The sequence below is a fragment of the Dermacentor andersoni genome, chromosome 11 (assembly GCF_023375885.2).
Source record: "Dermacentor andersoni chromosome 11, qqDerAnde1_hic_scaffold, whole genome shotgun sequence".
Taxonomy (NCBI): Eukaryota; Metazoa; Arthropoda; class Arachnida; order Ixodida; family Ixodidae; genus Dermacentor; species Dermacentor andersoni.
The window spans coordinates 68,183,792-68,199,236 of NC_092824.1; the positions used below are offsets into that span (position 1 = coordinate 68,183,792).

At 42.9% G+C, this 15,445-nt stretch overlaps 1 protein-coding gene across 1 annotated transcript in view; it reads right to left on the minus strand.

Annotated features, from left to right (window-relative positions):
* The window catches only part of LOC129381637 (uncharacterized), a 65,738-nt gene that overhangs the window by 18,768 nt on the left and 31,525 nt on the right, over positions 1-15,445 (minus strand). The window contains exons 11-21 of the mRNA XM_072285201.1: positions 13,846-13,896; positions 12,989-13,033; positions 12,573-12,623; positions 11,246-11,293; positions 8,203-8,247; positions 6,651-6,695; positions 2,867-2,914; positions 1,724-1,753; positions 956-1,006; positions 492-536; positions 22-72 (exon numbers count right to left, since the gene is read on the minus strand). Of these exons, the coding sequence (XP_072141302.1) occupies positions 22-72; positions 492-536; positions 956-1,006; positions 1,724-1,753; positions 2,867-2,914; positions 6,651-6,695; positions 8,203-8,247; positions 11,246-11,293; positions 12,573-12,623; positions 12,989-13,033; positions 13,846-13,896 (510 nt within the window). The remainder of the gene's footprint in view (positions 1-21; positions 73-491; positions 537-955; positions 1,007-1,723; positions 1,754-2,866; positions 2,915-6,650; positions 6,696-8,202; positions 8,248-11,245; positions 11,294-12,572; positions 12,624-12,988; positions 13,034-13,845; positions 13,897-15,445) is intronic.

The following is a 15,445-nucleotide window of genomic DNA, read 5'->3' on the forward strand; positions in this document are numbered from 1 at the left end:
ACTTTATCTGCTTCGGCTTACCGGTACAAATCCATCCGCAGCAGGCAGTCGTGTCTTTCCGGTCGGTCGTGTCTAGGGGTCCCAAAAATATGGCGGAATGTGTGAGTGGCATTCGTACTCGTGATATCTAGTTATTGTGATTGGAAATCAGGTGATAATTCTTCAGCCAGTTCATATGAGCCTCGGAGGCTGAGCGTTTTATGGTATACTTGTACACGACGACATTTTCTCAGTGTTACTGCGAAGGACTTAATTGTTCAACCGCGGGCAGGTATACCTTTTTACAAAGATATAACACTCGTAGTAAAATCATTTACTCTATTACTGCGTCTATGTAGACGAGAAATGTGAAAAAGAAGTCTTATTATTCTTACGAGTGACAGCTACTCCATTTTTAGTCTGATAATATATATATATCAGATGTTAAAGAATGTTTGTGCAACCACTGCATCGAGATACGAAGTATTGGCATTCGCTGCCGCATTGCTTACCGCTGGCGTTGGTCTGCCATTTCCCTCGCTCTCGGCATGCGCTCTCTGTGTGAGTTGTGAAAAATAAGCGAGCATGTTCTTGAGATCATTGTTAAAAACATGAGCTTCAGGCTCTGTTCAGATTCGTAAGTCAACTGCTACTACGATAGAAACAGTGACTTTTTAGCAGGATATTATAGATGGTATATGTGAGGCTAACGGTAGCTTTTTCGTGGCCCATTTAATATTGTTTGATATGAGTATTTACGTTTTCTCCATTGTACACGTTAGATACTTCCCCATGTTCGTAAAATTCTTTCAGAAAGTAACATTGGCAAAAGCTCTTTAATATAAGATAACTACTGGTGTGAAGCGTCGTATTGCCGTGGTTAGATCTGAGTCCTCACAATCATCTGTAGGTGCCTTAAGTTTGCGGAAGCACACGAAATACACGATATTGTCTGTGTGAGACGCACGATGCTTACCACAAAATTTCCTGCTGGTCCTTCCATGTCCGCTTCCTCAGGTAATATTGTCTAGAATATGAAGTGTTGTGTGATTGTGAACGTGTACATAGGTTTTAGCTGAAGTATGCTTGTGTACCACAATATCTCGCACGAAACATGCGTTCTTCTGCACAATGTTATTGTGCTGTGCATTTTATAGATGCCGTTGGTTTGATTGGTTCATATTACCGGTTAGTAGGAACGCGTCATAGCCGTCCGTATTTCCTGCTTTGATGTATTGGCAGTAACGGAGCCCCTGACATAGCATAAATTATACTTTGAAACGTTGATGCTCTGATACCTAAACCAATATTCCCCAGGCTACATAATCTGGACTGTAGACATAACCACAGTAACGAATATAGTTTGGTAGAGCATTACGATTTGTACTTATACGGAAAGTTGAACGAGAACGATGGAGAAAGGTAAGCACATCAAAGCTGCATATAACAATAAAACATCTAATAAAAACACACTTTTCATCTATCACTGTATTTTTTTTAATTAGGGCTTATCCGCAGTTTACAAGGCATGGAAGTTGTAGCTACCACAACTTGTTTTTATCTGTGGAAACAATGCAAGCGCCAACTCGACATGCTCATCAGTTTTCAATCACAATAGTTCATTTGTCTATATAAATCTAACCTGAAGCATTGGGCACTCCGGCTACTGATGCTAATTTCTCTGCAGGGAGAGGTACATAGTGTTACGGGGGCATAATGGAAATTAATTTATGTGTGGTCTCACCGCTTGTTCCATGTGGGCGGTCCAATGCCCCTAGAACGTTGAAATAACGCAGATGTGTAGCACTAAGACTTCCGTAAAAAAATTATCTTATAGGAGAAGCAAACATATTCTGCATGTGGTTGCGCGGCATTTCTAGTCGTATCGCAGAAGTGCGACTGCCAATACTGTGTGCGTAACGATGGGGGATTTTGAGAGATACTGTTCTTAGGAAATAAGCTATATGCCGTCTGATTATGACCAGGGCTATCAGCAACAAAACGTAAGTCAGGGCGAAGAAAAAATTATTGGTTCCAAATAAGAAGTGTGGATTTGAAACCCGAAGTGTGCGATGTAGATGTCATAATGCTAATGCAAGCCGTGCCATGACTTGGATGACGTCGTTGTAAGAACTATCCGCTACTGCAGGTTTTATGTAAATTATTTTTTGCCTAATACCCTCTCTTTGCCTAAAAGGCTATAATTCTAGTGAAGGCATGTCCCACTTATAATGACAGGTGAATAAAGCGCGATAAAGTTGTTACTATCGGGGAATAATTTCTTGACTATTTCCTCTCAGAGCTGTCCAAGTGTATGAAGAGCTGGTCATTTCCCACTAATGAAAGAGCTGCGTTTGCAGTTCATGAAAGGCCGTTGAATATTGTGGTTTCTTTATTTAAGTAAAATTTGTACGTGGCCCGTTTCATTGACTGGATGTCTTTTCTGCATATCTTATGAACTCCTTGTTACATAGCTAGAGGGCTGGTGATCATTTGTTATCAGACGCCAGCTCGTCTTAGTGAGGGTGTTTGCATGGATGCCTATGTAGAGTATGTCTTCCCATCATTCATGGTGTGTGCGCCAAAGAAACGCTTAATTCGTTATGTGACAGAAGGAACTTATTGTTTCCTGATATGCTTGAGTATTTGAACGATCCATGATACAAGATCCCAGCTTTAAAAGAATAGTTCAAGAAATCTGATTCCTAATAACACCCATACTGCTTTCGCAACCTATATTTGAGTAAATAGTGATCACTATTATAAATCAGAACAACCACGTTTAATGCTTCTCTCTAGTGACTGATTCGGAAACTGACACTCGACATCAGTAAATGATTCACTAACGCGCACAAATCAAGACGATCGCGCTATCTTCTGTCCTTACCTCCTCATCTCTGTCACGAGGTTTTCCACCAGCCGCGTTGTTTTTCCGCTGTGAAGTGTGAAAAAATAACGTATTCCGTCAAATATATCGCTGTTCGCATCATAGGCTTCCTGCCGTTATATATTCTGCTTTTATCCGCCCACAATTTGAATCATCTTTTGCATCATTCGTATATCTGCCATGCCGTGCCTGACAACGCGGAGCAGTCTCGACGGTCAGAGGGCAGCACCGACTGATCGTCAACTACAAAAGCAGCTGAACCGCCATTTTCTAGTGGGATTCGGTGCCAACGCGAGCAGAATTCGTTTACGCTCCGTTCTTTTAAAGGTTGGTGTGTCATACCATACCGTTTCTATTGCGAAGAGACGTCGTTTGGTGTCGGCACCATGCCCCTTGATTCTCAGTTCTTGCTGCTTCGGAACTGTTTGGTTTGCATAGTTTTGTGCCGAAAGCTCTGTTGCACGTTTGCTCCTGCTTTTATCGGGTGACGGTGAGACAAATCTCAGATCCCTTGACAGATGATCAGATTGAAAAACTCGTGGAAGCTTCAAATTTTAGTTCTTCCCTTGAGATAAATCAGCAAAAGCTGCTAACCGAGGTCACTGCTGTCCAAGGCAAGCAGGCCGATCTTCAGCGGAAACTCGACACTGTGACCACTAAACAACTTGCAATACAAGACTTGTTGTCGCTAAAGACCGTTAAACCGGGTGGGCAGCTGGTTCAATCTCGCTTTATGTCTGTGACAAAAGAACGGTTAAGCCTGACCACGCGTTGCGATGAACTAGGAAATCTCGGCGTACGTTTTATTCTTGTCATGTATGGCATTGCTGACACTGAACAAGAGGAGCGGGACTAGGCTGCAGCGAAAATGCGCAAAATCTGTGACGATGTTCTTGCTGCACGACTAAGTGCTTGCGATGTGGAGCGTGCGCACCGCGTGGGACGCTTTAATATAGGCAAACCACGGCCGTCTATTCTTTGCTTCTCTTCCTACAAATCCAAGCAAGGTATCTTGTCACAGGGTCGCAAGCTGAAAAGCACTGGTTATGCTATCAGTAAAGATTTCTCTCCGTGTTTGTGTGCGGAAAGAAAGCAACTTTTTCATGCGCCAAACAACAAAGGCGCCCTTCTGCGCTTCGTTTCAATCATCTTTCGGTTGAAAGACGTACAGATATGATACAGATAGCAAGGAAGTCGTTGATTGCAAGTCGTATCTAGAAGGTGTGTGTGTGTGGGAGGGGGGGGGGGGGGGGGAGGGGTGCGCGTGCAGATTTGCTGTCGAGACGCTTGTGCGCATCCTTGTATATTTTTCACGAGCATCGAGGTGATGCTCTATGGAGGTGGTGGAATTGCCACGAGGCGATCTAGTGAACCTTGCAAAATACACCGGAGGCTCGTCAGACCGCACGCTAGCCAAAGGGTAGTTGATCGCTCTGTGTATGTCGTTGACATAAAAGCTTTCTTCTATTTGTCTGCTGCGCGACAATATAATCAATTGCAGCATTCAGCACCACAATACAAAGAATACAAGAGGGTGAACGAAGAAACAAATGGCGAAAGAAAGCAATAAAAATAGGTACGTTACGCGCTAGATAAAAACTGACATGGCTAATCGTTTCAGAGGTTAAAGGACTTGCATTCTCAAGAAGGACGCGAAAAGCAGAGAACTGAAGTGTTTTCACAGAACTGCCATCGACGTTGCGAGGTCGCTGCCGCGTGGAGCCACGGCCAATTAAGTGTCACCCTTTCGTTCACAAAACAGCTGGCTCGTTTGATGGAGGCCTTCGCGTATCGAGAATAGAATAAAAAACTGCATAATTTAAGATCACTCTCCGAGTGCGTAGTGTTTAGTTACGTGGTCCCTTTGCACACACTTTCGCAATACTAGCTGTCGTTTGCAATTTTCGCTCGCAACATCACCCTCAACAAAGGCTTGTAGTGAGGGGTGGGAAGGCAATCCGTAACGTCTGTCAGCTATTTGATGAAAACAAAAATCAACACTGGGCTATTTGCCACAGTGCGCTAAGTACATGATAATGTAAAACATTTATAAAAGATTAGAACTAATACCATTCGTTTGATTTCTCCAACTTAACCGCGACTTCGGTCTCCTAGGTTTAATAACGGCCACGTCATTTCGGGGCTGTGAAGAGCATGAAATTGTTTGCTTATGAGTGGTTTATTGTGTGCCTTTTGCGAAGTGCTTTATGTTAAGATTTGAGGGTACTCTATTTTTTTATGAATACTGTGTTAAGGATATCCTTCGATGCTGACGGATGCGCAAAGCAATTATTACCTTCTGCTGAATTAACGTAAGCGTTTCTATGGGGTTTTTTTTCATGGTATTATAGTTATATGTAAATAGTTCTACAGAACTCTGTATCAGCAGAAGGAGCCCTTTGCCTTCGACTGCAGTGATGTGTTACGGCATGCAAACTAGTTTGTTCGAGATTTACTAAGCGTCAATTCTGGTTAATTCAGAATGATTATTTGACTAATATAAGTAAGGAAAGCTGTCACGTTCTTGTGATACTGTGCGCTGTTTTTGTTCTAGCACCGACAAACTTCAAGCAAAAAATAACATAATTCTGCTTGCCAAAAGGCTTGTTGCGCTTCATTCAAAGTATTGCTGCTTACCGGTGCAAATTCATCCGGAGCTTGCAGACGTGTCTTTCCGGTAGATTTGGTCTAGAGGTCCCAAATATATATGGCAGATAATGTGGGTTGCGTTTTATTTTCAGATACTAGCATGTTTTTGTCAAGGCCAATCGGATTATATGTTTCATGCATCGGCACTTTCGCGCTTTCACAGTTCCCATTTTATGATTCACTTCCGCTAATATATATAAATAGTCCCTTGAAAGACTTTAAAGAGAAGCGGAGTAATTTATATTTACTAAATGTAAAAGGCTGGATGTTGGATTCTAGTTAACTGATAAGTTAACATAGTATACCTACATTAGCTGTACGCAGTCAAATGAGCCGCTAAATTCATTGCGAAATGGTATGGCTGATAAACTTAACATAACTGCGACCCCATGTTTAAAGTCCATCAGCAGACGAATAACACGTCACACTAAAAAAAAACACTGCTGACAACCATCTTCCGCGAAAATAGAATCATACAAACAGTTCCTTTCCCACTCACCATCTCCTACTGAAACTGTGTTCCATAATTCCTGTGCCAGGCTGCCAATTCTGATGAAGCCTGCATATCTTTTCTTGCTAGATTTGGTAGCAAAAATACCTGAACCATATGTCATAGGAGTATGCTTCCAATCATTTCTCGTTTCTTTTTTTTTTTGACATTTTGCTAAAAGTGTGTATGTTGTGTTTTTCGTTCTTGCTTTGTTTTTGTTTGTTTGTTTTTTCTATCTCCCTATATTGTAATCCCACTCCTACTAGGGCCCCAATGACCTGCAGTATTTTTTAGAAATAGTTGCGCCGGAGAAAGAACGAACACAGGAAAAAACGAAGTAGACGAGAAGAGCGCGAAGAGCGCCCTTTTCGTCTACTTCGTTTTTTCCTGTGTTGGCTCTGTCTTAGGCGCCACTCTTCCTAAAACATAGCCATGCACCAACTCGCCCAGCAGGAAGTTCCTCTAAGCGACCTGCAGTATGGTGGAATAATTAAATAATATAAAAAATGGTCGAGTGCTTTTCTACACTTAAGGATTATTTTTTGTTTTTGCCCAAGAATACGACGACCGAAAAATTTACCCGAAGATTGGCCAATGGACCGTACTCATATGTACAAAATTGGCGTTCCCTCTGGCTTTGCTTACCACTGGGGTTGGTTTCTCATGTCCCTCACTTTCGATGTCGCCTCTCTGTGTCAGTGACAAAAATAAGTAAGAAATGTAAGCGAAATGTCCTTCAGCTTGGTGTTATAGACTTGTGGTTCCTATTCTGGGTAGATCGTTATATTCGCTATGTTAGGTGTATGTTGCAGACAACTGCACCCGTTATCGCGCTTCCTTGTAAGTGCTGATGGCGCATGAGCAGCATGATCTGGTATCGCCCCTCCCACCCCTTGTATGTCGCATATATGTTTTTACATAAAATAAATAAATAAAGAAAATCAATAAATGAGCGCCTTGTGTGTGTCCCCGTTCTCGTTCCTTGCCCTGTGTCGGTAGCCCTGTTTTGAAGTAATCCGGAATCTGAGGGTTTAATCGCAGTGAGAATCGTAACACGCATTATGGTTGTGGTGTTTCTGTTCGGAGCTTTCTCGGCAGTTGTCCGCGCTTTGATCAAGGCGGCTTTTGTTGGCTTCTGTTCGTGGCGCGGTTAGCGAGGCCCTGTACTGTCAGCGTGGCCGACTGTGTTTTATTTTGCGTTGGCAATGTCGGTGAGCAGTGAGTTTGCTTCGTGTTTCCGATCGTGGCACAGGAACCCTCGCTCACTGTCCTAACGCTGGAGACAAATATCGAAGTTATCAATGGTTCTTTTTAGAGTGGCTGCTTCGGTCAAGTTTTGTTTATGCTAAATTAATTTTTTTTATTGCAAACCCTTGTTGAATCTTGTTACGACTTATTATATTCTTCTAAAAAAAACAATATGTATTTGTCCTTTCTTTATCGTGGTGTTATGGTTTAGTACGACTAAAGCGAAACAGTTTTCGATCAGTAGAAAAACAGCATAAGCCTTGTTTTTTTCACGTGCTCTCACATAACGCTGTAATTTATCATGAACTTTCTAAGCAGCAAACTTGCTTCATTTCTAAGCTTAATTACCATGGTATATCAAAAGCCAGGCCACCATGCTCGTTTGCTACGACGCGTAATTTAACAATATCCCATCAAGCGATAGTAGTGTCTTTCAAATATGGGTCATAAGCAATTAACTCGAAGAGTTGTAGCTGCTTCCCGGTACCCATAAATCCGCAGGTGGTAGTCATGTCTTGCCAGTAGATTGTGTCTAAAGGTCGCAAAAGTGAGCCAGAACATGTAGGCTGTAGTCTTGTTTCTCATATCGCCAAGATTGTTGCCCGCGCAATCGCATCGTCTATTCCATGCAACTCCATTTGTGCGCCAGTACGATTTGCGATTTATCTCCGACTGGTAGGCGACATTCACGCATGGTTTCAGCGGACGACTTCAGAAGTGTTTAGAATGGGAAGCGTTACAGTTTACTGCTCGTAACACTCAATATTAGGTCGTTCTTGCTTTTCGCCACTCATTCAATAAAACAGAATCATTAGAAAAAAGTGACTTTAAAGCTTTCAGTACTGACGGTTACTCTTTGTCCAAGAATACAGCGACAAAAGTTGCCGAACGATTACCGAAGCATTCTATATGGAGACATATGTTAGCGTGATGTTGTTGCTTTGCTTACCACTGGCGTTGGTATTTCATTTCCTTCGTGTCCCATCTCGACTCTCTGTGAGTTATGAAAAATAGGCAAGCACGTTCATGTATTGGATATAAGCTTGTATTCCTTACTCTGTTGAGACAAATATTTTAATGTAAGTTGTTAGAATAAAACCCAAAGCACATTATGTTTAATAAAATCGTGGTGATGGCCTAGACACCTTTTTAATAGCGATGATGTCGGTAGCGTTGATGCGCAGTTTTTGTATGATTAGCTAGGAATTTAACTTTCCGCGTCTATCCACTAGGGAATTCAGAATGGCGGGTAAAATACGTTATTGAACCTTCTTTCGGACAAAGTTATCGCTGTCAAAACATGGCGAGCTTGAAACTGCCGCTAACTAACCAGCATTTCGTATACTAAATGAGAGGAAATGTTTAATTGTTTTGTCTAAACGATGACTGCCTGAGCAGAGTATTTAAGAGTTGCTTTTGTAATATCAGAGATCGCCGTTTTATGCGCAAGGATGAACTGTGAGGAAGCGGTTTCCTAAATTGTCGCAGCTTCCCAAAGGGTCAGTTAGGTTCATTAGTGTTCAATTCTCATCATTTATGAGATTCTTCGTGCATATTAAAATGGCGCATGCAATCTCGTTTTTTCACATGCCAGATTTCAATTGTGAGCGCGTTTCCACGCGACCGCTGTAACCTATCACGTGGTTCGTCCACGCAAAAACTGCGCTCCGAATGAAACTTACACTGGAGATTACCTCGTCCAGCGCACGGGTGCCCTAATGTGTAACTCTTCGTTTCGTACGAAGGTTTGTACGAAATGAAGAATTTCGTACGAATATTCGTACAAATTTTTTCGTGTCGACTTTGAACGAACAGCCGTGCACTCGGCATGTGCTACCGCGCGTACGACGGGTTCTCAGAACTCAAGAACAGTGTTTGCAATAACGCATTCGCGAAATATTCAGCATCAGGATAGACGCGTAGGAAATTCAGTCTGATATGTAGAATTAACGTTCAGAACTTCATCTAATTCTATACATAGTATGCACATGACGTCACATCCGCTGCTGTCGTCTGCTTCCGCTACCTTCCGCCATCTTGGGATACCTTATCAACAGGCGCGCGCATAGGCCTTAGGTTCCCCAACATGGCACTGCCGTAAACCGGAAGTCGCGGAGTATCATTGAATGACGTACGTAGATGCTATGTATATGTTAAGTCTAGATAAAAGAGCCGTATATGTTTATTTTTAGTTGAAGCAAAATTTCCGCTGGCTCTCCGCTGCCCCCCAAAAATACTTCATCTTGTACTCATTCGCATCTGAGAGTAGACAGCGTCACTGTCGTGTTTTCTCATCGCTCACTCTCCGGGCTTAATGACTTCTCGCTATATGTGTCTTTTTTTTCTTGTTTGCGAAGTGCATAAGAAATGTGCTCGAGGTTAGTTTCGGCTCTGCGGCGTCTTATAGGTAAGTCAGATCCGGCAATCCAAAATTTTCACCCCCTTACAACGTCTTCACTGCTCATATATGAGCACAAGGAACTCGCCTGCAAATTTGCACGGTAACACTTATTCCGCAAAAAATTCAGCTTGGAGGTCGCTAAATATTAGATGAGACGCAATCAAACGCTGAAACTTTTGTCTGTGCGGTAACTATCATTACAACTCGCTGCCAACATGCAGCAACATTACCGAACGGAAGGCATGTGCCTTTACTCTAAGACCTCGAGTTCAGAGTCGGGGATAGAATCTAGATAACGATGAATCCGGTTCCTCACAACTTCAATGCATTTTGCCTCGAAATCTGTCAAAACGTACAAAACCGTTGAGAGAAGCCTGTAGATTTTCACGATCCTTCTTTGCAGTGTAAAAAACGCGTGGCGCTGTAATTTCTCACGAACACACAGCGTTGCAAAGTTGGCCTGCATTGTTTCTGAAAGCGTATAATCGCAATTTAAGTGCTTGTTTCGTCACCATTTACCTTTTCCTGCCGCTTCTTATTAAACGAAACTGTACATCTATATCATTTAGTTTTATAATGTTTTTTGCAATGCTGTACTGCTGTCTCTCAAATGTTATGTTCAGTGAACGCTTCGAAGCCCATTCTAGGAGTGTTTTGCAAATTGCTCGCTCAGTCATTCTATCTCAACATTGATGTAGAAATGATCATCCACTTCAATTAAAACTAATGTAGCTTGGAGAAATCCAAGAGTGCAACCCTTCTTCGCTAACGCCGTGTGGTCACCGATCCGCTGAATAATAAAGCAAGGTCGTGAGTTTGCAATCCGCGTTGCAACTCCGTATATTGCTACGGGACCAGGGACCATGAGCCGCAGGGCCGTATTCAAGGTCAAGCCAGGAGCCATGGGTGTGCTGTTGCATCCACACACTCATGCCTGGCCTGCAATCATTCCATATACAACCTTACATGATAGAGATAACGATACTTCTACCACCCGCCGTGGTTGCTCAGTGGCTATGGTGTTAGGCTGCTGAGCACGAGGTCGCGGGATCGAATCCCGGCCACGGCGGCCGCATTTCGATGGGGGCGAAATGCGAAAACACCCGTGTACTTAGATTTAGGTGCACGTTAAAGAACCCCAGGGGGTCGAAATTTCCGGAGTCCCCCACTACGGCGTGCCTCATAATCAGAAAGTGGTTTTGGCACGTAAAACCCAATAATTATTACGATACTTCTACCGTCTCATTACTGACAGTCTAGTCAAGGAACGTGCATATTTTGATTCGAAGGGTGGACGGCGCTCGCGTTTCACAACTCTGACGCTTTGGGTCCGTATTAAAGCTTCTATGCGTATGAAAGTCTCTGCAATTAAGCTAACTTAATAGTCTACCCGTGTTGTCGGTCAAGTGTCAAACATGTCGCATGAAACTTTCTTTCATACAGCTGTATTTCTATCATAACAATAAGAAATAAGCTTTGTTCTTCCGGCCTCGTCACAGAAGCAAGCCGTAACACAGTGCTCAAACCAGACAATGTAGTATTTCAATAAACTGCAAGGACGTTGAAAAGCAACGAGAAGCCTTATACTTACTCCCGGCTTGCGTCTTCCCGGCTTAGCAACAGCCGAGCCATGTCCTGGCTGTGAAGTGCATAGAAAATTGTTTATGTAGTGTACTCTATTCTAGCCCTTGTCAAGTGTTTTTGCTTTCAATTTGCGTATACTTTTCTTTTTCTGCTGATCCCTCGAGTAGGGTATTTGATACCACTTTGTAGCGCAATCTCCGTTTATTTTTCGTGTAAGGTCAAATCTGTAAATTAAATCGCTTAAACAGAACTGCTGCTTCAACGGAACATTAGCCTTTTTGTTTGTTGGTTTTGCATGAAGGCAGTGCAAAAACACGATTGTTAAATTTGACCACATTTTTTCCATCTGCGTATAAACGAGCTGCAGGTATTACGGAAAACAATACTGACCGGCCTATCTCCGTGCCGTCGTGACAGACATTATCATTAGTGTCGTTCTATTTGGGACTTTTTAGGCAGTTCTCCAGGTTCTCCCAAAGGCGTCTGTTGCCTGCTTCTAGTGGTGCCGCGATTTGTGTGGCTCTACCGTGATCGTGGCTGGCTGCGGTTCCTTTGTGTTCGCGATTGCGGCGAGTGGTGAGTCGGCTAGACGTTGCCGATGGGCGCACAGAAACACCTCCCTCCCCCCCCCCCCCCCCCGCCCGCACAATGCCCTAACGCTATCGATTACTTTGAGAGTGACTCCTTCACTAAAACGGGAATTGCTCTTGTTAACGGCTAGGTTTACGTAAAGAACCGTCTTCATAGTCAAATCTGTTACACATATTATGTGCTGTTGGCTATAAAACATATGCAGAGTTCAAAAGACCATCTTGTGCACCCCATGAGCTAAACCTCGGCAAATGGAACTCCTAGCAGTCCGAACTTATTTCCTTGGTCCCTTGAAGTTGGGCTCAGCAACAGTTCGGAATTTTCTTTTACGCAAAATACAATCAGTGGCTGAGAATTCAGTAGGCGTACGTTAGGTTTCTTTCCCACTTTTTAATGGCGCTAGAGAAATTGTTCTCTTCTAAAGAACAACCATATGCAATGCTGTTTTCTTTATCGAGGAGTTATTGTTCAGTGTGACTAACAAAATAGCTTTTTCCGCCGATGGAAAAGCTGTCGTGAACATCTTGTGCACTATACGATACACCCCAATTTCTATGGAATCGTCTAAGCAGCATGATTGCTTAATTTCTAAGCTTCGTTAACCGAATGTAACAAGAGCAAGGTGTTCATGCTCACTTGCAACTGCGCGCAATTTACGTTTCAGTGCGGCCAAACTTTAACCAAATGTAGTACTGTGTTTCAGAAGGAGTCGTGTGCACTCAAATCAAACGGTAACTGCTTACCGGAAGCAATCCATCCGGAGATGGCCGACGCGTCTTTCCGGTCGGTTGTGTCTAGGGACCACGAAAAAAGAGGAGAGTGTGTAAACAGAATTCGTGTGTTTAATGTTGCTGTTTGTTTCGTATGCAATGGCGGTTAATCTTTCAAGCAACTGTTATTGTGCGCCTACTTGGTTGGTAATTTATGTCGCACTTGTAAGGCTACGACGACTCACCATGGTTTCTCAACTCAACTTGAGCTCCCTCTTGCTTTGTCGTACCCATTTATTATTAAAAAACATGAAAATAAGCTTTATTGTTTTAAAGACTGGCGCTTACTTTAATTTGTCCAAAAATACAGATACAGGAAAAGTCAACCAATGATTACCGAATCATACGAAATGGAGGTGCACGTTAGTGCTAGTTGCTGCTTTGCTTACCACTGGCGTTGGTTTTCCATTTCCTTCATGTTCCATGTCGGCTCTCTGTGAGTTTTCAAAAATAGGCAAACACGCTCATGTATTGGATGTAGTGTCGTATACTACATGTAAAACAAAACGCATATGTTGCTTGTTGACCTCACATAGATGTTCTCAATAGCTCATGCGTAGTGATGACGTTTATAACTTTCTCGTACAGTTTTCTTTCATCGAATTTTTTACGGGTGTTTATTTCTCGTGTGGATCCCCTGCAGAATTCTGTACGAAGTGTAAAAGACCTCGTGAAAACTACTTTCACTGTCGGCTTAGTAGAAGGGCCTATCCTCTTCCTCACCCGAAGTTAGACATGTCTCAGTCAGTTTCACTTAGAATGCTCCAGACGGGCTCATTCCCCCTCGCTGGGCTTTCTCAGCCGTATCTACACAGACGTTGATTCAAGCTGTCCGGACTGTAATGAGATTTATTGTTTCTTAGCGCACATGCTCTGGCAATGCCCCGCGTTGCCTAACGGCCCTCTATCCAGCGAAGCCGACTGCGAAGAGGCACTCCGGAACCCATCGCTCCAGACACAACTAGAGGCAATTCAGAGGGCCCAAGAAAGGGCGGAACATCACGGTATTCCTGCCCCGACTTGGATGCGGCCAGCCCTGATACGGGCCCCCGCTGAAGCTCCTCAGTATCAGATAAAGTTCATTGTCTGCCTGTCTGTCTGTCTGTCGAATATTTCACGTTATGTAATCAATGTTTATCTTTAACGTGGATCCTGATGTTCTCGCCGTTATCTTTCACAATATGAGTTAACGAAACAATAAAAAATAATTGGCACTCTATATTGATGTCGGATGAATGAAGCTTACCATGAAATTCTCTGCTCCGGCTTGTATGCCCGTGTCCTCTGGGTGTACTGTCTAGAGTATGAAGAAGTGTTGCGTGAGTGAAAACGTGTAATAGTTATTTTTTTTTTGTCTTGTGTATATTAGTGCATAATATGTCTTCTTCGGAGCTTTCGGGTTTTCGCTATGTGTTACTTTGCAGTGCTGTCCGTAGTGTCACTACTTTAATTGATTCTTAATATATGTTTGAGCAGACGCCTGATGATCAGGCGCTTTTACGGCTCTTATGTATATTCCAACAGCGGAACTTTACACATTTTGCCGAAATTACAATGAGGTGTTGATGACGTAGAAGTAAAACAAAGAAATCCCACAAGATGTTGGGACCAATGCATAATATAGCTGTAGCTGATACACTTATGCATGTGTAGCGACAGGTTGCGTTTTTACGCTAAATAATGTGCCTGTGCTATCCATAAATACTGCGTGACTAAGGAACCATGCAAAACCATATAGTAAGTGTAACTATTCTGCAACGCTGTATGTTTTCTGCTTTGTCTATTGAGCAAAATCCAAATTGTGTCTGCCGTGGATTTCTCTACCTCACTAAGCACTCTATTCGCCAATCTACGTGCTTATTACTTTTAAACCGTAGTGCTTAGGTCGTCAAGAAAATCGAATCTGAAGCCTTTGGTGTCCCGCCTTCTGGTTCCTCTTTCTCAAACCAGCGGGTTGCAGCTATGTCACCGGGCAATAAGAGAAACCATGTACTGTGATCTCGCCGCTCTTTTCATTTGATGCGTCCAATGGCCCTAGAAGGTTGAAGAACCGCACAAGTGAAACACGTGGGCTCATAACAAGAAAATCCAAGACAAAGATTGTTGCAGCGGCATGTAACGCATATTTCGCACGTTGTGTACTTATGTCCCTATCCCGTCCCTATCGTATGTAGACGTGTGATTGTCAATGCTGTTTCAAATATGCTGGTAGCTTTCCCGCAAGGTCTTTCCGAAAAAGTAAAAGCAAAGCAGGACAGCGAACAAAATATTGCTTGCAAGTAATAATTGCAGATTTGAGTCCCAAAGTATTCGACGGCCACGCGATACCAGCAAAAGGACACGGGCGCAAACTCGGTAATTAACCATCTGTGAACATTTAGGCACGGTATACTTTTCACTTGATCCATCCCTACCCGCTTCGTTCCGCTTCCAAGGCACCCATATCTTTTTTTGCCGCAAGCTGTTGTCAACACCTGGCGCACCTGACTTTGCTTGCACCCGTAAGACGCGTACTCCGTATAATAGGATAAATTCCTAAATTGTTTCTGTTTCGTTTTGTTTTGTTCTATTTTGTTTTGTTTTGTTTTTCTGGAAGGCACGTCTTTTCGGTCGACTTTGTTTAGAAGTCACAAAAGTATGGCAAAATGTATGAAGGGCCTACTTCTCGTTTTTCATACCACAATGCTTCTGTCACGTACAAATAGACTGCACCTTTCACGCAACTCCTTTTCTGCGCAGGTATGCGTTTTACATCCGGTTGCAAATGTACGCTATGAAATTTTACTATTGTTTCAGTGAGAACCTTCTTTTTCAGAGCGGGAAGCAATAACTTCTAAACATAACTC